Source organism: Cydia pomonella, chromosome 6 (assembly GCF_033807575.1).
Source record: "Cydia pomonella isolate Wapato2018A chromosome 6, ilCydPomo1, whole genome shotgun sequence".
Lineage (NCBI taxonomy): Eukaryota > Metazoa > Arthropoda > Insecta > Lepidoptera > Tortricidae > Cydia > Cydia pomonella.
In genome coordinates this window covers 13,248,068-13,274,374 of record NC_084708.1, presented here as the reverse complement: position 1 = coordinate 13,274,374, position 26,307 = coordinate 13,248,068, and the positions used below count along the sequence as shown (strand labels likewise).

Here is a 26,307-nt window from a genome sequence, read left to right as displayed (position 1 = left end):
ATATGGAAATAATCAACATTTTAATGATTTTTTTACGAAAATACTACTTTGCAGGAGATACCAACAATCCGAATAATAAAGCGTTAAGCAATTTATTAATCAGAATGTATTAAAAACGTAATATATATGAAGCTTTTTCCACAGTTTCTCATCGAAAAATCCTCGACGCTTTTCCACTACAGAGTAATCTTGATATTATTTCTACAAGTTTGTGTAGTAGCGTATCTTGGCTTGTGGATTTTCACTCATATTACAGTCTCTCCCATAGAGTTTTTTCTGATGTCGGACATTGTTTTCGGACCCTACGGGCGAGTTCATCCCATTAAAAATCATGGGCAACTTTCTCTTCACTCTCAAGAAATTCCCGATAATGTTTCGGGAATGTTCTCGGCACCTTCTTTGTGCATTTATTGGAGGAAATGTTTTTTTTTTGCTCTAATAAATTTCGTTTGTAGGTTTTATTGATATTACCTGGCCTCGAAACAATATTTTAAACTTAATACGTAGAGAAAAAATATCTTTACACTCAAGAATATTCTTAGGAATGTTCTCAGCAAAATGATGTGCTAGGTACTTATAATTTTATATAAAAATGGAAATATAATAAGATTTTTTTTGGGATAATAACAACAACTTCGAACTAAGTAGCTTAAAAATTGCAAACTATGCACATTTAGTGATTATTAGCAATTTTCAATTTCAAATCGAAAAGGATTTTTTTAAATAATACATATACAGAATGTTTATTTAGTCACCTGCAATAATTTACGGAGTGAATAGATCATACTGAGCAACTTTTACTATGGGACCAACCCTGATATTGAATAGGTTTAAAATATAAGTTTTAAACGTGACGTGCAATTTAAGCATTACACTCTGGTTACAATCGCTGCGTTTGGTAAAAGATCACAGGAAACTTGCATGACGGTAGCACTAGCAACAGACGTTTCCTTGTGGTGATTGCAGGGGGAGGTTACACGACAGAATTGGATATATTTAGGCTGAGTTGGTGATCTTATATAATTTTCAGAGGACTTCATCCTGGAATCAGTGGTCCGCGGCGAGGTTATCAGCTCGGAGTCCCGCAGCGACGGCGGTGGCGCGGTGCGCGAGGTGCGCATGCCGCTCGGCCTGTACCACGACCGCCTGCACAACGTATACATCGCCGCCGGCACGCTAGGCGCCGCCATCGCCATCGTGGGAGTCGTGGTCAGTACTCACTAAACCTGCAGCTACAGGCGCGAGGTGCATGCCGCTCGGCCTGTACCACGACCGCCTGCACAACGTATACATCGCCGCCGGCACGCTAGGCGCCGCCATCGCCATCGTGGGAGTCGTGGTCAGTACTCACTAAACCTGCAGCTACAGGCGCGAGGTGCATGCCGCTCGGCCTGTACCACGACCGCCTGCACAACGTATACATCGCCGCCGGCACGCTAGGCGCCGCCATCGCCATCGTGGGAGTCGTGGTCAGTACTCACTAAACCTGCAGCTGCAGGCGCGAGGTGCATGCCGCTCGGCCTGTACCACGACCGCCTGCACAACGTATACAACGCCGCCGGCACACTCGGCGCCGCCATCGCCATCGTGGGAGTCGTGGTCAGTACTCACTATAACTGCAGCTACAGGCGCGAGTTGCATGCCGCTCGGCCTGTACCACGACCTCCTGCACAACGTATACATCGCCGCCGGCACGCTCGGCGCCGCCATCGCCATCGTGGGAGTCGTGGTCAGTACTCATTATACCTGCAGCTACAGGCGCGAGGTGCATGCCGCTCGGCCTGTACCACGACCGCCTGCACAACGTATACATCGCCGGTGATCTCTATGATATTAGGGGTTAATTCTTTCAGTGCGCATGACCAAAATATAACGCCACGCGTCTACGAATTTTCGATTCATGGGGATCTTTTATGTAGTTTCCTCCTCAACTCAAGAGCTGCCTTTTGCCCACTCAAAAACATGGAAGGAAGTAGAAGTATATAGTAACTAAAACCTTATCGTAAAACGAAGCTCAGCTAGCGTAGGATAGCGTTGCTGAAAGATTATAACCTTGTTTAATTCCGTTAAATCCAAGAGTTCAGAATTATTTGTAAGAGATTTAAAATCACCGATCATTGTTTCATAGTTGAAATGAAATAGATGGCGCTGTACTGCCATATTTACTTCAATTTCGATACCTACCTACCTGCTTACTAAAAATTGTTAAATAGAAACATTTTCAGTAAGGTTAGATTGGGCAGGAGAAACGCTTGGGCAAAGATAATTGATTGTAATATAGAGGTAAAGTCTAAGAAAAAAACGTGCCCCTTAGTTTGACATCCAAAACAGATGGCGCTGTACTGTGCCATATGTTTTTCGGTCACTGAATTGTCAAACGTCAACTTTTGATAATCAGAGTTGCCGAAAAATGTATGGAGCTGAACACCGCCATCTCGTTTACCTAGCACGAAATTGTTTTAGATTTTACGTATCTTACTCAATCAATGTATCTTTGGGTTTGGGTAAGAGAAGTTCCTCTCGCCCTGAGCAAAATAAACGACCCAACAAGACCTTAATTAAAATATGATCATTCCAGGTGACAGCATGCCACTGCCGCGTGAACAAGACGTACTCGCGGCTGCTGTCGCGGCTGGCGCGCGCGCCGGCGCCGGCGCCGCACTGGCTGCACGACAAGCGCGCGCCCGCGCCCGCGCCGCCCGCGCTCGACACCACCGACATGTACTACACGCTCGACTTCAGCGACAGCCAGAGCTCCCCGCTCATCCAATAGCAATCACTCATGAACTGCTCCGATGGGGAACGGTTCAAGATACAAATTTAAATCGTAGCACTTGCATGGTACATACGAGATATTTGGGAGTTTTCAGAAAAATGTGTAGGTACCATTTTTTATTATTTAACAAACTTTGGGTTATTTCTTCTCATAATTACGACTATTAGTGATTAAAATAAGTTTATTTATCAAAATTTTCATTTGCACGATTTGACTTGAACAAACCTACATACATACATTGCAAGTTAAATAAAAGATTGTAAAAAAGTATTAAGTGTGCCCAGTTTCTCACACAATATTTATGAGCCAGTTTTGCGACGGTTCATATAAAATGTATATACGAAAATTGCGTCACAAAGGCGCGTATCACACTGAATGCATTCGCACGTCGCTCCGATGTTTGGACGAGACAACTTTATGCACGTAGCATAGCGAAATCCCGCTCACACCTCATCCAGTGTGTCAAGTGCCAAGTGCCAAAACGGACTAAATTTTTGGGTACTCTATTCTTTTTTCTTATTTTATAGTCCCCGTGATTCTGCGTAGAAATAACCCAAAATATGTTTGTGAAAAAAAGAATAGTACGTACACTTTCTTTCATAATTTGCCTTTTAATGCAGACCTCGACGTAAACTGCAACCGAGGATATTAAACGGAAGCTTATTGTCAGTCGTTGCCAAATATAGGGAATTTGTAACAAGGGGTAGACTTACGAAAGCCGGCATACATGGACCGAATTACCTATCTATAATTTTATTTCATTCCATTTGTGTATGCTTTGGAACAAAACACATGTGGCGGCTCTAGCTACCCTCCATACGTAACCTCGTATTGCTTTGCTTATTACCTCTCAAGTACCTATACTCGATGGATGTTAGAAACGAGTGACTCAAAACTCAAATATGTATTGTGCAATCCGCTATGTTGGTATCGGCAATATTGATATATAGATAAAAATATCTTGTATCACCATTGCCCAACATATACACGGCATGACACAGACATTGTGTCAGTCCGCTACTAATACGTTTCGCCACATAGCCGAAAAACACCTCTGCGAGGTTACGTAGTGTTTGTAGTAAAACTGCGCACTGAAAGAGTTAATATTAAAAGATCAATCCTTCGACAGACAATTTCTGGGTACTCGTCAAGTGCATATTGTCGCACAATACCTAAGGTATAGAAAAGTGATAGTTATAACCCGCCCTATATTATAATATAAACTACCTACTTGTTATACAGTAAAGCAACATAGACCTCCATACAAATATTATTGTGATTGCTATATAGAGCTGAAGTAATTTATACGTAATGTACGTATTAGGTAAGCTTAGTGATCTCTATTTTGCATATGTGAATATTGTCGATGTAAAACGTTCAGTGTAAAGAGATGTCGCGCGTCGGTGGCGGTTAGATAGATCTATAATAATAGTAGGATGTTTGTGGAGAAAACGCATTTCATAATGCTAAGTATTTGATGTAACTAATGTTCCGAAAGAAATAATCTATAGTGGCGTTAGGTACCTTTCTTTTATCCGTTAAATAAATTCGGCCGATTTACTGGCATAACCTCATAAGGTCCATTTATAACGATTGATTCGTTTCTAACCCAATTCATATTTCCATTTAGGGTTCCAATTAAATGTGTTTTTATTAAAAATGTTTCCCATATTTACTAGCCTTACTCAAGGATCAATAATTATTGATAGTCCGAAAACATATGATAACCATTTATTTGTTGTTAAAAATATTGTAATTAGTAAGGTAGGTAATTATTATTGTTTATGTATATGTGAATATTTTAAGAAATCTTCTTTTTAATTACAAGGTAATTAATGTTAATCATAAGTCAAGAATAACTAGTCTAGTTAAAGAGAAGTAAAAAGATAGCCAAATTGTATATTGGTATGTAATATAGTAATATATGTACATAAGCCAAGGAAGTCATTAAATGAGTTAAATAAATCCTGAAAGATTCTCAAGTCGGAACAAACGTCAAAATCGGATATAGTTGTTTGTCTAAAATTTTAATTGACATAAACTACAATTTACTTGCATGAAAACAAATCAATAACGTACCTAATCGATAATCGAATGGGTTTGCGTACGATGGGGGTTGAAAAACAACAGTTCTCGAGCTGTGTGTGGCATTACTAGTTAACAAAAAAGGCGAAACTGCTCGTTAAAAGTCATGATACCTATCTAGTAATAGATTTAGTGCAATTGGCTCTTTTTTCTAAAAGTTTACCGATCGCTGTGTATAAGGGCTCGTAATAGTCAAAAGCGGCGTTAGGCGTGAGCGACGTGGGCCACCCGTAGGCGGTCCGAGGGGCCTCGCGCCTCAAATAAGTATATCTCGGACGCAACGTAAAAATGTTCGTCATTTCTTGCGCCACCAGAGGGCCTCGCTAAATGTACCTTGCCCACATAAAATTATGGTCTTGCCCCGCCACTGGTAATGGTAATGTTATTAAGCTCATTAGCTTTCTTAGACACTGCAAAACTGTGACGCCCGTGGGTCGTTGATTTGTTAATAACATCATAGATTTCATTTTCCCCACTAAGTGCCTATTAGGTTTGCCAAAAATGCTTATAATAAAACCTAGATTATACAAGTACCTAATAGCTTTTGTCCGATCCGTCTCTAGATAGTTATGAATTAAAGCAGCATTATAAAATTTGTGAGTAGTAAACCGACATCGTAAATTTTGTGGCATATTCGCTGCAATAGTTGAATTTTAAGGAAGGGGGTTCGTATTATTTATGTTACTTCGACATTGATTGAGTAAAATGCGTAAAATCTAATTGTAAGATAATGTCGTGCTTCGACTTTGACAGGTAACTAGATGGCGCTGTTCAGCTTTATACATTTTGCGGCAAGTCTGATTGTCAAAAGTTGACGTTTGACAATTTCGTGACCGAAAATCATATGGCGCAGTACAGCGCCATCTGTTTTGGATGTCAAAGTAAGGGGCGCGTTTTTTTCTTAGACTTTACCTCTTTATTACAATGAATTATCTTTGCCTCTAATTAATAATTTTAGCTAGATTGGGTATATATATCACGTTCATGCAAAATACTATATTGAATTTTTTACAAAATTAACGATGTCTGGGTAATAAATAGTTGAACATGTATGTAAGTATTTGACTGATCTTCAAATTAGATATTTTCCGACTATCTTTAGCTTGCTTTCGATGTTCCAGTTAGAAAAAGGTACGTATTTACAGTGAGTCGCTATCAAATATATACGATGCTAACATATGGATTATAATCATCACGCCAGTAATACATAATGTCATGTTGAAATAAATTCTGAGTTAAGATGTTTTCAGTGCGTTATGTATATTTTCAGCAAACTGTTATTCATGTGTTAAATTTGGCAGTAGTTTTACTAAATAAGGACCTAATTTATAATTAATAAAATAGGCAGCATATTTAGATACATATTCGCGTTGAACAGTAATTAAATTAAAAATAAATTGTATTCTTAAGTCCAAAACAAAAAATGAATAAGACGGTGAACAAAATGGAGTACCTATTACTTATGCTAAGTTATACCTAGTACTAAGGGAACGTTCTTAATCTATCTCTAAATTGAACTAGATCTTCGTCTCAATGCTTTCGTGATCTATGTAATACTTAAATACCCTGTGCTTTGTATGAAAAATTCTGATATTTACCTACCTACTTATTGTTAACTTTAAGGCTCCATTAAATGTTGATGGTTCCAATATGCTCTCTTTGTCTTCATAGCTTTCGCTTTATCTCTGCGGCACACCAATGTGACAAATCAAACAAACTTAATGTTTTGAAGAAAAACATTTTTATTTAGATTATAAACTTTGATAAAAATAATTATATTAATAATATTTTATGACAACTTACAAATATTCATATAAAAGAATAACGTAACATCTATTCAATTTAATCTTAAGTACAGTAGAATTTTATAACGAAAATGTGCTAACACTTTCGGGGTGTGTTTAACTAGTGTGACTAAACTCTCTCGCCGGCGACGCGGGTGGCCGCGGCTCGCCGCGACTCGGGCCCGACCCGACTCCGGCTGACCGACAACCGACAACCGACTACCGACGACCGACGACCCGACGACCCGACCACTGACCCGACATTGCACAACTCCGGCGGCCGCGGCGGCCGGCGTCGCGCCGCGCGAGCCCATTTAACTACTAACTGCTTCACGTATTTATTGCTACTGACGTTTGTGACTTATGACGAGATTCAGAATCACGATCTAACATCAATGTAAGTAAATATTAAAGCTGCACGATTAAAATAATAAGAACATAAATAAACATTACGTGAATACGTATAAGTAGGTATAATAACAATGTCGTTATAGTCCGCCCCACTCGAGCGCAGACTTTGAGCAATACGCGTAACCATATAAAATTTATAATGAATCGAGATACTTCGATCTTCTTTATGTAAGTAGTGGATAAACATTAACGAGTGTCTTTTACATAGGTACATATCTTCAAATCTAATATGAAATGCAGATATAAGTGTTACGCGATGGACCAGAGGAGTCACAACCCTATCGCAATAACATGGAAGAAACGAGATAGAAGTAAAGTAATAGACAAATATCAATAACATTATCTTAATTAAAATTCGATGTCTATCTGCAATTCTTGGGACAATAAAACGAATTATATTTAAAAATCTATAACTAACATCTTTAAGTATTCTAAATTATGTCATAATATGGCAGTTAATCGAACCGTCCGCACTAGGCACTTCTCTTAAAAACTCTTGGGCATGTCCAAGACTGATCCTTTTAGGACACAGAACCTGGTTCTAAATTTTGAATATAATCGGTGGACAAACTTAATACATAATATGATTTCAGCGTCATCCATCACTTTAATATTAACACGATCGCAGTTTCCAAACCATTTTTTTCATTAGTCTATTAATTTTTTTTTGCTTAGCAGTATTTAATAAGAATGTAACTCATTGCATCCATTAATTCAGTATTTTCTTGTGGGTCATTTCAAAGTGGTTTCATTTACAATACTAAAAAGTACATAGTTCTGGACTGGGAACGTATTAATCATTTGTATGTTGGTTAGGCTATGCCACTCGTAAATAGCTACTATGTAATGCGATGGCTTACGTTGTAACGAAATGGCCAGTCGCTTGCATGTAAGGCGTAATTCAATACATTATTCATTGATGAGTACATTACATGTATGGATGTCTACATATAATTTGCTTCGCTTTGTCTATAATCCAAATATGAAAATCGCTGCAAATTATATTAAAAAACCATAATCAATAAATTCAAGGGATAACTTTGGATATCATTTATAAAATGGCTCGGTAAAATACCGTAAATAGGTACATAGTAAAGTCTTGGACACAGCATACATTTTTTCTTAATCTAAATTGTTGTCATGGCCCGATAACCTAAGTATCGAAATTCGTTTATAATAACAAAATCTATTATCAATAATACCTTAAATTATACATAAACCAATCCCACAGATGATAATGAAATTGCATTTCAAACGGACTCGTCCTTTGTGACTATGTTACAATGACTAAGTACATATCCTTTCCTTTTTGAAATTACTAGCGGCACTTTTTTGAATGTGAATGATAATGGCAAATTCAGTACTGCAACATTGGTTCGAATAAAGTCATTACAATTTTTCGTTGTATTTTACGAGAAATTGTGAAAGGGAATAGGTTACATTCATGTGTTACAAAAATAAATAAGGACGTAATTTACAATATGATAGTGAACGATGAAAGTAATGACGAACAATCTATCGATTCCTATAGCTAGAGTCACCATTACTAAATGAGTGAATTGAGCGAGCTAATAAAGCAAACTTACGCTTATAAAACTTAACAAAGTGGATGGCATTTAATTTGACTTAACTCACTTACATTAATTATTATGACAAAGGCACTTCATGCTTTTACTTCAAGTAGATAATATAGTATCTACTAATACATAATGTTTTGTGACAAGAATTTCTTACTTTATCATCATGGCAAGATTCAAAGGTACCTGTTGAAACGTTAACTACATACAGCTAGTATGATAACCGAGTGAATGGCACACACGTTTTGATCAGCAACAGATAGTCATTTACAAATTACACATTTATACCTAATATAGTCAGAATGAACTAATTTCTTCGCATTAGAGATAAGAATTTCTCTGCCAACGTCGTACCGCAACAATAATAAATTCTAGCGTGGTCGTTATTTACAATGCGGTCCCACAAACGGATGCCGTCCTACGACAACCACCATGATATTTTTGTGACAATAAGTTTTAGTAAAATGAAGCTACGGTGATGAATCGCTTAAAAGTAAATTTCAACGTGAGATCGACACTTTGAGAAAACGTTAAATCAGTTTTTCTCATAACGAGTGTAACTGTGACGGAGACCGTTGGAATCACTGTCCAGAGCATAGTCGACACGCGGTTAGGTCTCTGCGCCGGCGGGCGGCGGCTAGTGGTCGAGCGGCAGCTCCACGAACGTGATGTCGTACAGCGGCTCGTCGTCGGCGGCGCCCGCCGGCCGCACCTCCAGCAAGAACAAGTCCTCGTTGCAGTAGTAAGCTAGCATTTCATCGTCAATTTTGGCCGTAATCCTGCAAATAATATTTTGGTTAAACACTGACAATCTAAGCCAGCACTCCGACTCATTCTTAAAGAATGTGACAAACACTAAATGACACAAGAATTTTGTTTCATTAACAATTGCAAATGCATGCATCGATTTATACATTAATGAAGGCTATTCAAAAATAAGTTATTAGGTTTCAACAATCGGAGGAATCAATCCATTTTTGCGTAATTTACCCACAATTTAATTAGTTGGGTTCTTAATGCTATTAAGTCGTTAGAGTGCTCAATTTATTAATTTAGTCCAAGTGCTCACCATTTTTGCGATCAGGTATAAATTAGGTTTGGGGGCAAGGTCTGTGCTGAGGGACATGATTATTGTACATGAAATCAATTTATGTGCAGCTTATAAATTGCGTCGGTTATTTTGAAAACAATCAAAGTCAATGTATATTTTAATGCGACCTTGGTTGTTTTCTAATCAAACGATTCAATTAGGGGTATAATTATTTGAAGAAGCGTTGCAAGTTAGTGGCGCGCCCGGGGCAAGCGATGCTAGCGCGTGGCGGCCGGGTGTGTGAGACACGTCACAACGACAACTATCTAAGGCCAATGAAAACCACTTACCCTTTCTTGTTCTTTCGATAAAGATTATTAATTGCCGAACTTGAAATTTTGTACTTATTCTCAATCTGAAAATAAGCAAAAAACAAACGATTACAATCGGGCCTTTGTTTTTTGAACCGAGACGTCTCGTCTGACGGAACCAGTGGAGTGGTTTCACAACGAGAATGATTCGCGCGAGTTCTGGCGACGTGATCCGGTGCGGCCGCGCGGGTGTTAATTACAACATGCAGTTATGATGACGTGTGTATTGTATTAGACGGGGTTATGAAGCGTCACATCGGTTACAGCGACGCCGCGAGCGACGGCGTCGCGCCCAAGGGGCGGAGCCGTGGCCCGCGGCGCGGACGAAGCGTCTCGATTACATTGGTTTACAATTTTGAATATTGGTAACGTTAACGAATGTCGAGATAGCGAGAAAGCATCCAAGTCGATCTCGCTCCCTCACGTTCTGCGGTTAGCCGACATCACCAAGGTTATTCTCGTGCTGCCGCGTCGAGCGACGGCCCGCGGCCCGCCGCGTTGACGAGCCCTAGTCAACGTGGCGAGCCAATAAGGCAAGCGTGTGCAAAAACGAAAAGGAAAAACAATCCACGTACTTAAATTTCGTTTTAGCCGTGCTATTCAACCATATTCTCTAAGATAAAGGATAACTGAAATTCGGCAATCGGCCAATCAGTCATAGAAAATACAATGAAAAACAACTGAACTAATAAGCGTGCAAACTCAAACAGGTATTCGTTGACGTTGGACAACCATAGCACCTTGAAATTTTTAAGCCGTGTCAGCATCATTCAGCTATCGTATATTATTTCATCGTCTCGTCTCGTTTATTATTTCAGTTGCCTATTGTAACTAAAAAAATATGGGTAAGCTAAAATCGTATTTCATACCTATGAAAAATGGAATCAACTTTAAGGTAATCGATTTCTAAAAAAAGAAATGTGGTTGAAAAAGCACGGCGTTGTTTAACAGAGTCGATGGCCGTATTGGAGGAGGACGTATATCGTTTTTCCCTCGAATGTAGGAACCACTAGTGGAGAGTAGTGCACTCACCGCATGCAGCAGGCCCTGCGTGGTGGGGGGCGCGACGTGCAGCGGCGTGTACACGTCGTCGGTGTCCTGGCGCACGTACAGCATGACGCGCTCGCTGAGCGGCGGCGTGCCGGTGCGCGCGCGCTTGCCCAGCACGCCCTCCAGCTCCAGCGTGTCCTTACGGTCACCGTACGGTGAGAGGCTGCCCACCTCCGATCTGTACCTGAATATACATAAATATCTTCTATATTTCTGTTTCTGACCATAACGATACTTTTATTTATGCTACAATCCTAAATATCATGTCCATGATAATAAAATAAATAACACTATCTTTCTATGTGTACATATATTTCCTAAATTTATGTTTATCAGATTAACTATTTAAAGCTGTATGGTACTAGGTCAAGCAAAATGGTACACAAATATTTCTGCTACAACAATAATTTACAATCTGAACAACGTTACAAACGAACATTTTACAATTTAGCCATAACAATTTGCCAACATAATTGGTGCTGCAATCGGTCGGCTGAAGGACTAGCATTATCTACCCATATTGATTATTACGGAATTTTAACTATTCTTATTCTTAGTAATTTGAGATATCAATAATTTGGCGCTGACTTTAACTAATAACCGATATGACATTTGCTTAAACAAATGGGTCTTTATCTGACATAGATTTGATTAATAAGCTCTTTGTGTACTTGGTATCACAATGAATTCATAAGTATATTCTTGCGTCATGGGTATTGTAGTATCATGTTTCGTGATCGATGGAGTAATCAATTTACCTAGTGTAAGAAGTCGAAAATTTGCATTATTATGCAGGTATCGAGAGGTTATATCAGCGGCATTTTTAACGTGATCGCATAAAACAAACACAACGACAGGGCATTGAAAACGCTAAGTCCTAACATGCAAAACGTCAGCTGTTTAATAACTCAGATATATTTATCAGGGATTATTTCAATTTAGGTGTATTTCTCAGTCGTATATGATCTTCTGTTGGTAGATTTGCCAAATTAGTCATTCCCATCAAAACGGCTAGCGATCTAAAAACAAACGAGCTAAAGTCTCGTTCGAGTGGATTCCTCGGAACAGTAGGTAAGCGAAAAGTGACAGTAAGTGGGTATAGGTATGTAGAGCAGATACTTACGCAGGCGCGTCAGGCGGGAAGTGGTTGTGGAACTTGAGCGCAGGCGCCTGCGGCTTGGCGGCGTGTAGCAGGAACGGCGAGGCGCCCTTTAGGTGAGCCTCCGCCAGCGCAGACTCGTCGTGTCCGTAGAACCCTTGGATGTCCATCCCCGTTAACTTGTCGATGTCCTCCGCTGGACTGAACAGCACCGGCGGCTTCGCTAAATCAGCCATCGTATAGAATTCGCTCCGCTCCGTCACTGGGTGGTAAATCTCGTCCAGCTTCTTTCTATTCGTAGCAGACATTTTTCTTTTCGCTGCTCTTCTCTCTTCGTCCCGTGTTTTTCTTTCCGCACCCTATAAGCCAGATGAAGTATGTTACATTCAAGTATCTAGGGTAGCAGGTTGAACTAAGTAGAAGTTCTCCTTAACTTGTCACAAAAGTTAATCTTACCTTGTCACAAAAAACTTTAATTTGGCAGTATCCTCTGTGATACACTTGTGTGTCGCGTGGGTCTTCAAACGTGTCAATTTGAATGTGCAACGGTAGGCCCTGAAACCAAATATTATAATTCATTATAAGTACCAAACTATTTATGTGAGTAATTAATCCACTCGTCTGTATGAAACGTAAAACGCAAATACCTACGTCTCAACTGCTCGAAAGGTTATCTAATAGTTTTCGTCTGACGCAATTTCACGCTTCGTGTCTCACAGCGAGTATTGTAACAAAAAATTGTTTTAATAAACCATAAGGGATAATTACGTCAAATTTACGAATAAGGAAAAATATGCACGTGTCTGAATCGAATCGCGTTAAAACGTCTTAATTGCGGCGGCGCGAGGTCAGCGCACGTCACCGCGGCGCGGCGGGCCTTACCTAGGCTCACTAGCAGAGCACTCTCTTGTAGACAACCAATATAACAGTAACCTCGTCGTTCATATCACCAATACGTAATCAGACAACACAATTATATGGGATTCCCTGTGATGTGAACGTAAGGTCTGGAGGGTAATCACGAATCGGACTGGCTGTTCCGGGCGGCCTGCGCTAGCGGCTAGAACGGCTGACTACTGTTTTATTAGTTTTATTACTTATCATTTCAAAACCATGCTGAGAAAAAAGAATGCAAACTTCATATTTCATCTAAAATGGAATTGCTGTGATTTAGTTATACGGGTAGATATCATAACATTAGTTTCAACCTTTTGAATTACCAACGCGTGTACTTAAGCAATTAAAGTTACACTGTACTTATACCCAAAAACAACAACCGACACGTTACTCATAAGCTGCATGTTGAAGTTAATGGTTGAAAGGTAGGGTATAAATAGCTATAAATATTTTAGAATAAGTAGAAGTAATATCGCAAAAATTACCAATAATTTCAGGACATGTGATAAGCATAGTACTTACCTGCGTACGTATCGTACCAATTACTTTAAATACCCGATGAAATAAAAATGCATCTAACATGTATGTAATCAGTATCATAGACAAGTGTCACAAACGTACCTTGACTCCCTTTTGGCTGCTAAAGTCTGTGCTGAGGCACTGTACTGCAATGTTGATCTGAAATAAACAAAGTATCATGAGAACAGCCCGATTATAATGATGTTAGATTCTCATTACTCTGATAACACCGGCGATGTAAACAGCATACATCCTGACCGCAATAACAGGCGCCAGGGGTGTCAGACTAAGACATGAGAACCGCCCGTCACTAATGCAGTTGTATAAAAAATATAAAGCGACTGAGAATTTTTCAATGAAATATTGGCGATGTTGATAGTATTCAGTGTGGCGTTAGGGTCATTATAGCGTAGCAGGTAGCTAAGGGCAGTGCTGGTGGCTGGTCTACGTTGCTCATTACCGCAGTCTATGCAAATGACCCCCTGCGTTTTTCCTCGCCGCCACCGCCACCGATCACTGTCTGAACGCACATTATCTGTCGCTAACAACTCGCATCCGCTGTATGGTTTCGCCCAACAATAAATAATTACGGATATTGGAAACTGACTACTAAGTAATTTACGGCAATAAAAGAAACCAAGAAAAACAAAATGCGCACACATGAGTTTATTGGCATAGCGCAATGATCTCTCAAACCATACGTATTTTATTGAAATGGCTTATCTGAGTGAAGATTGCCTTTTTTTCTTGAGTAGGTAGGTACCTATTCTATCTTACGGCACGGCAGCCTCTTACATGATTATAAGCGCTGTACGTTATCTGTAGGACTATCTACATTGAACTATACGAATGCACTTATAGGTTGATAGTAGGGGAGAGCTGGGTTATATGTGCCGGGGGTAAGTTGTTCCGATGGGAATAGGAACGCAAGCATAAGCATATTTTGCTTTGTTTTTTTTTTTTGTTAAAAAATTTAATCACATCATTTTTAGTCTGTGTGAACGGAGATTAAAATTGTTGACAGATAAGTTAAAATTTGAAGCAACAGAACAACCAGCCCCATAGCGGGGTTAGTTGTTCCGTTTTGATCTATCTTATAATAAAAATTATGATAAGAAACGATGCACAAAACAATACCACTATTCGTAAACGCTAAATTTATTCACACCGTTTTCATAGATCAATTTTGTATATCATAAAAATCGGCACGTTTGTCCCCCTACAACAAATGTTATAAATGCAATTAAAAACGGAGACCGTGGTTTATTATTCAATAATGTAATGAGTGCGATGGCCGCCCGGCGACCAGCGGCGGCGGCCAGCGTTCTCGGGCGGACGCTTGCAGATTTTTTTTGCTTCATTTAGTCGTTATTCGACCAAATAAGGTTGTAGAATTCTATTTAATTACACTGTAATAAGTGTATAATAATATCATGAGCTGCTTCATAATGCGAATTAAGTAAGTATACGAATACTTACTCTTTATTAAATGTTTCTAAATATTTTGAGCAAGTTGTTTTTAAGTGATCGTTCCTTGTTCATTTTACATTTTACACATTAACTAATTAACTATTATGCCATCCCGAGAAATTGCCAATGTGTAATTTTGAACTGCTGAATACTCAAAATGTATTGTCCCAACACAGTCCCATCCTATACTTTATATATTTTTTTTTAAGTGCCTAAAACTTATTTATCTTAGGGAAGTCGTATAAGTAACATACCTTAGCAGCACTCTCGAGCGGATTCCAGTAGATGGCGATGGCGTTGTGCGACACCTCCTCGATGCAGCCCGCCAGCCCGATGCTGTTCTTCGTGTCTGCAACAAAAACAAGCATTTATCAATCCGGGCCCGCAGTAATGACGACGCAGATTTCGATTAAGATATCAACTCACAATACGTCATCGCCGACGGAAATTTATTAGCAGGGCGTGAATAATCACGTGACGTGATAACATCGATTTATCAACGATTGCGTACGTTTCGACAACTGTTCTTCTAGGGTTTATGTAAATTGGTGAAGTCTTCTGATTGCCTCGTCAATTATCCTTTGTGTGAACGAATAACGAGTTTTGACGTCGTAAGTATTCGTACGCATTTGATTTTATTATACTCTCAATCAAGTCCAATTTGCAAATGGTAAGGACGGGTAAGTACTGCGTGTATATCACAATCTGCACTTAATTATTTTGAGTCCTAAGGCTATATAGTATTCAATCGAATTAACTGTTATATATTTTATGTCATTTTACTTAATCCAATTATTATAGTTATTTTGAAATGCAAATCCGGCAACTGTTTAATTGCCACTGTCATTTATGTATACATAAATTAAATGAATTTTAGAAATTAACTGATTTAGGCACCTACTTTAACTAGCAGACCATGTCACCGTCATTAGGTACATACTGCAGTACTTAGGTGTTATTCGAGCATGTGATTAATATTTAAGTAGTTGATACACCTACGTCCCGATTCGAAGAATGATTAAGTCAAGTTTAAGATCTTAGAAAGATCTTTAAAAGATTGATAACTAAACGACATGTCACAATTGACGTTTATTTCGATTCCGCTGTGATCCCACTAAGATCTATCTACGATATTTCTAACGTCAAAGTGACATTGGTTGCCCGAATCGAGCTTCTTCTATCAATTATACGACATATAAACGATATCTAAATGAGAACTTATCTAAACCAGAACTTATCGTTATCGTATCTCATTCTTCGAATTGGGCTACTAATATGTATTTTGGTACCTAATCACCTAAATGCGGTTACAATAATATTTTCAGACTTTGTTAAAATCGAAATAAGAAAACTATGAGTGAGATAAGGTTTGTTTTATCAATTGGATATTTACTGTAGAAAACATGTATCAAGTCAATCAAAATATTGGATGACATATCATATTCGACAATTTTTTTTTTGGGTTAAACGAGGGCAAACTATCCATGAGTGGCTAAAGTCGACATGTCGACTTTATGCAGCATGAGTGGCAGCCCTGGTCTAGGGTTATGCATTATCAGGCGCGGGGGTGGTGGTTAGTGAGTAATCGGCGTGGCTGATGCGGCGTGGGCGCAGCCCTATCAGCGAGGCAGCGATTTGTGCGGGCGCCGCTCGGCGGTGCCGACGTGTTTATGACGACCGCCGCCCGCCCTCACACGGCCTTATTGTTTTAACTGCCTCCAACGAATTTACGAGTCTGGCTTACGTCCTGCTGTGAACAATACGCCTTCTGTGCTGTCACTCAAAACGCTTCTGCCATATTTTTGGTATGTTTTAGGGAATGAGAAATAAAAATTAACAAATAAAACATATTTTCACTACTATTACTCCTGTACAAATTAAAAGCCAGACAAAAATAGATATAAGTACTTAAATATCCAATTATATACATTGGTTATGTCTTTTTTACGCGCACGCAAAACATAACAAAATGCATATGATATTAATTGTCAAGATACCTAAACTTTGGCTTCTCTTCGTCTTGTAAACTGCATTTCATAGGCTTCTTACTGATAAAAGCTACGAAATGAAACACCGAACCAAACGCTAAACCCTTTTTCCAAAAAACTAGCCCCGACCATGAGTCTGAGGGTGAGCAGGTTTTTAAATTACAAATTGTGTAAGACTTTGTGAGGTAAATAATCCACCGCCACCGTGTAACTGGTGTAGAATCTCCATCGTCTCCAACCAGAATACTACGAAGTTACGAACCACTAATAACTCTACCTACCTAATAGTGAAGAGGTATTATCTAAGTATTATTGTGTTCGAGTAGCTTGCGAATCATATGTGAGAGATTTTCTGAGGATACGTTATATTGACAGCAGAGGACCTATGGCTACATAGGCCATAACTTTTACTAAAATTGTTTCGGGTCGCAAATATAATAAATTTGACATATGGCAAAGTAAACTGATAATTATGGCGAAACAAACTGTAAAATCTTTAGTTTTTGATCAGTTTAGCGTGTTACAGGTAGGTGTTTAAGCAAAACCCTGTCAAAAGGAATAACCAAAGACGCTCGGATGCGTTGGACACGCGATACAAGAAGGCATGTAGTAATCGGAGCCGGCATTGTGCGGGTGCGCCGTGCGTTGCGAGTCCCTGCCCCTACCCCCGTCCTCGTTCCCCGTCACCCCTTCGCTTTCACACGCCCGCGCACAGGTGTCCGGTGTCGCCCTTGACGCTGCTCCCGAGTCCAAGATCATGTAATTTCTAATGCCTTACAAAATCTCTTATGTCTTATAAACTCAATATCTGTCTTCTAAAGATGTCTTACTATTATACAATTACACATTCCGCAATTTTTTTTTTACTTTGGCGTTTAATTCTAAGTCTTCTTAGGATCTAGTGACTAACTACGGGTAAAACATACGAATGCAATAATATCTATATATATCTAAGGAATAGGTTACGGTCTTAAACGAGGAATTACTGTTTTTAAGTTTTAATTTTTCTGACGTTAGATGACGTTATCATTGTTTATAATAACGCAAACTAAGTAAAAAACAAAACTCAAGTAACATCGAGATAAGCTAAAAAAGCCTTGACATTAAACTTGGCCCGGCAGCGCGAATTAATGGCTTCCATGTTTTTATTTTCCTTGAGATTTAATTTATGGGCTATGCTTGTGACCGCGGCTTCACTCATTACTAATGCTATAGGCACAGCTAAGTAATGGTAGAATGTGTAAAGTGTCATATATCAGCAATGCCGATGTTTGCCTGGGATTAATTCGGTCGATGAGGCTCTTGGCGCCGCTGTCAGGCCCACCACACTTCAACTGAACCGATTAACTTACGTTTTCTAGCTTCTTTAAACTTAATAACATGCCTATAGAAGGACACGCGTCTTTTATATTAAATTTTATGTACAGACGAGTAGACAGAAATTGATGATGTTAATTTAAAACCACATTGTTTTGAATTACTTATCCTGTTATGTATCATTATAATTTACTTCGTAGGTATCCATTATGATTTTTTATTTATATTACAAAATAAATTAAGAATATATCGGTATTACGCGCAGGATTTAAAGTCATTTGGTGGAACTTAGATGAGATTTATTTATAGAGGGAAATCACAATTTTATTAGCTATACTTGTATCTGTCTAAGTGGTAAACAATTCTCTGCCCCTAATTTTTATTATTCATACTCGTACGTAGTAAGTACAAAACATTGAATAAACTTATTACGTATGTAGATGTAGATAAATGCATATAAAGTTGCAAACTAAACGTAACTAAATGGACGGTAGGGTAGGTACTTGGTAAAGCTAGGTACTTTTAAAAGATTAAGTACTTAATACCATTCCTTACCTACCACGAGCCATATCATATGTATTTAAATATGTAGATACACAACACTACACACATATATATATATATATATATATATATACATATCAGTCATATCACTATCAGACGGCTGGTGTTTAGGGGAATGCAATCAATATCTCTATATAATTTCGAGACGTCTTGAGCAAACCTGAGAATAAATAAGTCCCGACGTAAATAGGCGCGGTGCGCGGTCGTGGTGCGCAGGCGCCGGCAGCATCACGCAATTAACATGCTAATGAACGCGGCCCGCGATATCATCGCTGTACTTATGTGTCCGCCAGACTATATTGTATCATTCCTTATGTCTCTTCTTTTCGCGTTAGACAACTCACGCATATATTAAGCATAACTGAAGCTATGTTTATATTGTGCCAATAAAATGGTGCGGTGCAATACGCAATTACAATTTTCTCATCTAAGTAACGAAGCCAGTAAACTGCTTATGAATACTTATGTAGCTAACAATCGTGGACACATGAGGTAATTATACGAGTATTTAGCAGGAGAAAAGAATATAACGATCTACCTATAACATTTAATTAAGTAATTTTAATCTTCGACTTTAAGGCTCAGATCAACGTTTCTTAATAATGTTTACGATTTCCTGTTACTCAGTAAAAGTTTAAAATAGCAGAAAAGCTCATCTCGTCAGATATCTTTATTACTTAGATCGTTTTATTCAACCTCACATCGTGGAAACGTTACATTGAGTTTCATATCTTTAATCTGGTTGTAGCCGTGGAATGCGTCATTATTACTAGGTTTACCGTGGAGGTAATATGAAGCTGCCAGCATTAAGCAAGCGGGCAGTGATACTTACGCGGCGCCGCCAGGGGACTATGAATACGTATATTTTTAGCCGGGACGATTGATAGGTTCGCAGATGATGGGCCGCGAAAGAGGTAGGCCTTATATATGCAAATGTTCTAACGAGATAGTAACGGCGGGTGCGGAGCGCGGGTGGTGCGCGGGAGCCAGCCCGCAGCACAGTAATTAGACCCTCCTGGCCACGCGAAAGCCACCGCCGACCCTCACGCAACTACTCCCGCATATTTCTGTGTAGCCTGAAGCACGATTGTTTTTGTGCAGATAATGCCGTGTCTCCGATCCTTGTACGCGCTACTGTCCGATCTCCACTCTCGCAAAAACAAAGAGTCATTGTTTTTAAAATTATCATCTTAATGGGCATGTAATTACTCTCACTCACGCGATGTAGCGTTTAATGTACAGAGGAAGTCTGAATATGACTTACCGGCATCCAGTATCCTTTGTTTTACTGAATGTTGTCTCCCGTGCCAGAACTGCCACGCTTTAATTTCATCTTCAGGTGATTTTTCTTCCCTGAACATCAACATAACCACACTCTGAAACAAAATAAAAACATATTTAATAAGGAATCTCTAAATCATCTCATTTCGGTTTAGACAGAAACTGAACAAAAAACAAGGTTGATTTAGATGTACGACAATAAAGAATGCCTTAGTACATAAATCGATACAGAGGGTGGTCATTAGACATACCTGACGCCAAGAAGCTATGCTTTTGCGTAATTTATAGCAAAGTTTTAATGGCGAAAGTGCCCACCGCCGCAACAGAACGCCTAGAGCATTTCGCGAATACGCAAAATGTGATTACCGACGCGCATTCCTGAGCTATTACGTTAAACGAGTGCGATTACGTCGTTGCGACGGGCATCTTAATTTCATACGCATTTAAATCTCTTTTGAAAAAGGCACGTGAAACCTTTCGACCGTTTCCGTTCAGGTGAAAAAGTGAAATATGCTGTTAGAAGATTTCTACAGACGAGTTAGAAAATAAAGTGAAAAAGAAGTGGCTTGCGCGAGGCGTGGTGCCAGACGTGGCCTTATAGGGCTAACGATGAGAAAGCACCTCCGATCGTCGCCTCTGATTGATGGATCGGTGCGGCTGCAACGCTCGCCAATGGCCTAGCCTCGCCCTTTTTGTCTGACTCTACTCTACTGAAACGATGCGTGAAGATACAGTAAAATTGTAATTGCTGAGCAATTCGTCCGGTGTAATCTACAATCCAATGATAAAATAATTGTCATGGTCATAGCCCGCGAGCCAAGAACCGAAATCCATGACCAATAGCATCCCGGGTAAAGTACATAGTTAAGGGCAATGTATATAATGAACCCTTGTGGATGTTAGCTGCCGCTCCGTTGGTGGGTTGAGGAACGGCAGCAAACCGAACACGTTATAAAAATAGTTCTCGCATCCCGATTGATTGAGATGATAGTTTAGTTGCTAATGTGAATAAAAAAATCGTCTGGCGATTGTATCGCAGCGGAAAGGCCGTCAGCTGGTCACATGAATATATATATAAAAAAAATATTTATTTATTTATTGAAATACAATTTTACAGTATTACAGCTAAGGGGCGCCAATGCGCTGTAAAATTAAGTAGTAATAGAGCTATAAGCTAGGTATTCAAATTATATGATAAATATGACAATTATTAAAAACCTGATTCACAATAACGTAAAAAATCTTTAAAAAGTTTATGATTTTTGTCAGCAAACAAGTCGCAGTCAGGTGCCAAAAATAAAAAATTGTTGAGGAGTGTCCGGGAGCGGACGATTGGAGAATACTGGTGTTAGCACACTAACCTACCCACGTTAGCACGTGTGAAAGGTTCCATTCGCTAGGATGGTTACGACCACGTAAGTAGTTGTCAGGAACAAAAAAGGTAGTCGCCTTTGCCATCAAGTCCAAGCAGTCAGACTCCCCTCTCAATATTCGAGATGTAGCAGATATAAGGTTAACATTACGCCTTATCTCAAGAGAGTTGAAGCCTAGCATACCCAGTAAAAATTTGGTAGGGTATAAAAAGGGGTATGCTTTTTTAAATATATCGATATAAAATACCCGTATGCTTTTTTATACAAGAAGCGGAGAAAAGCTTTATGTACCTTTTCTAAAAACAAGGTGTAGGATTTTTCATGAGGGTTCCAGATTAAGGAGCCCGATTCAATCTTACTTCTAACTAATGCAATGGAATAAATAAAATGGTCGTCACATCCCAATGAACACTTTGTCAGATGACAGTCTGTATGCTACTCGTATTGTGAATAAATAATATCAGCTGTATCGCGGTGGCAAGACCGCCGAAAGTAACGCAGAAACGAAGAAAGAGAATAAGAAGTAAGATAGAGGAGCATCTATCACTCATTTAAATGTATCAGGGCCCATTTCTCGAACAGTATTAGAATAATATTATTAGTCCACGAACTGTCAAGTCGTATGGGTATGGGTTACCATGGCAACACACCAATAATATTAGACTAATAGCGTTCGAGAAATGGGGTTCAGGGTTCAGGTCACTATTTCATCATCAAAATGGTTAACGAAGATATACAGTGTGGAAAATATTAATAGGGCCTGGACGGAAAGTGCTGTACAACTTAAGTTAGCTCATTTTACTTAAAGGAAACATTCTTTTTTTTTTTAAAGAAACCAAACTGAATTCCAAGATTTTTTTAAATTATAGTCGGTCCGATTCCCAGGCGAGCCAAGCAACCTACCTATGCTTGATTCTAAGAAATTAGTAAGACTATACCCAATAAATACAAAGTACTCATGAGCTTTTACTGCGTAGTAAATACGACGTGTACGACGACGACGACCACGACAAAACGGACTTTTTCAAGTCCTTTAAGCCAATTTCTGCATTTTTGTAAATTTTTCAAAAACTGAATCGACTAAAAATATCTATTTTATCATAGAATCTGAATCTGACAAAATTTCTCGAGGATCGGTTGAGAATTGCGACCTGTAGAGGAGGGACGTTCTCCTTCGGACATACGGAATTAGATTGCCTGAGTCAAAACGGAAAAAATTATAAACGTTATTTTCAACACAATTGCTCAAAACGAAGTTTTTATTTCACCGATCTTTGCCTCATAATCCTAGATATTAAACACGCGTGCTTTTTCAGTATATTATAACACTCGTGCTTTTTCATTATATTATCCGACTGAGTTAAGAAGGTAACTGATTGCTAATAAAATGCACGGAAAAGGAGCCTTCTTAATTTGGTCGAGTAATACATTTTTTTTAACCAACTATTAGGTTTCAAATGTTAGTTCAAAGAGGTTTTATGACACCAAACATAATTTATGGATTAAATTATCTCGTAAATCACATTAATGAATAAACATAACATTTTATCGATTTGATCTCCATCCGTCGAATAGAAATATGAAAATATTAACTTTAATTGGCTGTTTTTTCGATTTCGTTCGCGCCTTTGCCTTGCGCACGCATTGGAATCGTGCGTAAAAAAACGCGCCAGCCATTTTCCGTATTTGTCATAAAATTGGAATAGTTTTGCATGTTTTTAGTTTATATATTGACGAAAATGTCATTTTCAAGCATTGAAAATGAAGAACACATAAAATTGACCCTGCCAGTAATACTAATAGAGGCAAGAGCCGAGAACGATAGCATTTTACCATCAACATCGGGTGAAACATAATTGACGGCATATGAAACTTTTATTCAATGGAAAATCAGCAAAAACGCCCAGTCTTTGAAAACGTGTTGGTAACTTACTTCAATGAACTGGCGAACAAGTGCCTACAAGCCCAGCACGCTTTGGTGCAATTATTCGATGTTAAAACTGTAAGCCACCATTTTGGAAATTGTACTTTTACTGCTTCGACAAAAGTTTTGTTTTTTCCTCGCAAGTGTGTTGAAAAACGTCGTATGAAACGCGTGTGCATTGGTCATTACCCACATCGGCTTTCTTATTGCGCGCTCGCTTACGGCTCGCGCGCACAATATCGCCTCGTGTGTAATGACCAACTTAGCAAAACGGTTGCCTGTGCAAAACTTAGCAGTCATAGCACACTTACATCATACATCATCATTTATGTTACGTTCATTTGAAAAATTATTTGTTAGTAAGCAAAAACTGTCTTCACACAGGTGCATCCTTACAAATAAAATGGTTAAAAGAAAACATTTTACGAGAAACAGATATTTTCAATATTTATTTTATATGTGTTAATTGTACACGAATTCTAATTGTATTGATGACATCGAGTATTATTAGTATTATTACCTACTGATTATTATCTAAGCTACCAACAGTACCAGGAAGATTATGTATCTACGTAAACAAATTTAATGTAGCTATATAAATAGTTTTACACAAAATCAATGAATTTACAAGTAATTTATGTCAGCGAATAGCTACGTATGTAGGAATATTTGTATATAAGGGGGACGCAGGCTTTCTCCGGAGATCGGACGGTGTATAGCCAACGACTCCGTGCATACTAATGGATAGCCCATGTATAAAATTGTAACGGTGCATCGTCTCAAACCGTCGCTATTCATAAATAAACTTTACCGTACCACTTTATTAGAATTCTCCAAAATGATTCGTATTTCACCAAATCTTTAAACACATGTTTAACTGTAAACGTCAAATAGGTTTACGACTACGATAATGGCATTCAAATCGCAGATAAGTATCTACCTATTATTATAAAATATTATGCTTTAAGTGTACCTAAATATTTTTATAGGCAACCGTATTTCTTAATCATTAAGTTGTAATTGGGGCAACATTTTGTTTATTATATAGTGCAGGTAATTATTAATAAAGTCTTACTAACTAATTTAAGCCCTAGTGCAATGGTTTACGTAAGTTAGTGCCTATTTTGAAATGGCAATTGATACGAAACAATGTTTGCCGGCTATTGTTGCTTGACAAAGATACATTGAGCTACGCAGATAATTACTGGGTGACTACGACTATCTTAAATATTCCAATTACGCAATTTATCAAAGACAAGTTTAACTCCGATTACATTGACAAGTTCAAATTACTTAGGTTATTACTTGTATAGCTTAGTGCAACCTTTTTCAACACAGAGCAGTTTAGAAAAAAAATCAAGGTACAGTTTATATTAGGTGTAGTTAAGTCAACCCAGCTAAGACAACAATCGACAACAAATGAAGATAGATGCGATTAATTTTTAATGTGCACCATTTAATCCTTCGTGAGCATTAAGATTGGTTGCAGCAAGCGTGGGTGACACAAACAGCCCACGTTCGCCACGCTGTTAATTGGATTTTTAATCCATATTGACATTTGGTAAATACGCGGATATTATTAGGCATACAGCATAGTAACGTAACAAATACTAATTGTAATTTGACATTAGACAGGAGTAGGTACATGTATTATTTTTCTTATTATAAAATGTAGTTCAAGTCGAACCTAAATATAGCAATAAAGATGACCGAATTAATATAGTGCTATACCCGGGCCACACGAGTAGGTAGTCCCCGCTAGATTCTTTAGAGGAGACGATGCCACCTTCAGGTCAAAGGTAATTTCAATCAAAAAAAAATTGTTTTGCTCTGCTGCTTATATACTTATGCAATATGTTACAGAAATCCCGTTACTCTAAATTACTATTGTTGTGTAGGTTACTTACTTACTTTATGAATTTTTCGTTGTATGAATGACCGTTTTTGTTTTATTAAGATATGCGCTTTTTAATAAAATGTAAATTGATTGTGGAGTCCCGTTCGTGCTGACTTAAGTTTAACCAAGTGATTATGGAATCATGTGTGTATTGAATTTGGCCAGGCATTAGTTTTCGTTTGCAGTAAATAGGTAATCTATTAGTTTATAAATTAACAACTAGCTTCATGCTTGTACCACATAACCTATATATATATATATATATATATATATATATGAATGACTAATAACTACATACTAGGAGTATTTACTAAAAAATAGTTTACACATTATAAACACCAAATTTGTGAAATAAAGTTTTAATTGCCTAAGATTTGCATAAGTCTCCGTCAGTTCCTTAATTTATGGAAAGGTATGTGGGCAGGTGATTTGTGGTTTTTATTACGTATGTTTGCAAGTCCAATCGTGACTTTATTCAAAACTAAACCAAAGTCTTCCCCCAAATAACTAAAAGAAAAATATATTCAGAGCCCTGATTGTTTCTTTTTGTTAATTAATGAAGCTCTAATTTACGCAGCCGGTTAAGCATGTACACCTCGCAATTAACCAGAGCCAAATTGAGCTTATTAACTTTTTAGTAGCGTCTTTCGTTGGTCGGCGCATGTTTCATAAGAGTACAGTTTCGGTTTCTCGGACCAGTTAGCTCCAACTTTTCGGACCGTCAATTAATTAATCGAGTGTATCGACATTCGACCCGATTTCAGGAGCTCGGTTGACAATCTGTGTTATCTGATTAAGCACGCTTTCTCTTGCATGCGCGCGCTCTGTGTGACTAGTGTCACATTCGCTCGTTGACTGCTCTGCCCATGTGTAGCTCACCGATTACTTACTGAC

The 26,307-nt window shown here is 38.5% G+C and overlaps 2 protein-coding genes across 4 annotated transcripts in view; one reads left to right on the top strand and one right to left on the bottom strand.

Moving 5' to 3' along the window:
- Window positions 1-6,512, top strand: part of LOC133519014 (uncharacterized) — an 85,186-nt gene extending 78,674 nt beyond the window's left edge. Inside the window, exons 19-21 of the mRNA XM_061852860.1 lie at window positions 1,031-1,469; window positions 2,579-5,583; window positions 5,615-6,512. Of these exons, the coding sequence (XP_061708844.1) occupies window positions 1,031-1,224 (194 nt within the window). The 3' untranslated portion in view covers window positions 1,225-1,469; window positions 2,579-5,583; window positions 5,615-6,512. The remainder of the gene's footprint in view (window positions 1-1,030; window positions 1,470-2,578; window positions 5,584-5,614) is intronic.
- Window positions 6,513-6,583: 71 nt separating this feature from the next.
- LOC133519016 (protein grainyhead) overlaps window positions 6,584-26,307 on the bottom strand; it is a 167,132-nt gene continuing 147,408 nt past the window's right edge. For 2 of the 3 annotated variants that reach the window (XM_061852866.1, XM_061852868.1), the window contains 8 exons: window positions 20,203-20,314; window positions 15,324-15,418; window positions 13,702-13,758; window positions 12,640-12,738; window positions 12,208-12,542; window positions 11,067-11,268; window positions 10,014-10,078; window positions 6,584-9,412 (listed from right to left, as the gene is read on the bottom strand). In XM_061852866.1, the coding sequence (XP_061708850.1) occupies window positions 9,271-9,412; window positions 10,014-10,078; window positions 11,067-11,268; window positions 12,208-12,542; window positions 12,640-12,738; window positions 13,702-13,758; window positions 15,324-15,418; window positions 20,203-20,314 (1,107 nt within the window). In that variant the 3' untranslated portion in view covers window positions 6,584-9,270. The remainder of the gene's footprint in view (window positions 9,413-10,013; window positions 10,079-11,066; window positions 11,269-12,207; window positions 12,543-12,639; window positions 12,739-13,701; window positions 13,759-15,323; window positions 15,419-20,202; window positions 20,315-26,307) is intronic. The other variant, XM_061852867.1, reaches the window with a different exon arrangement.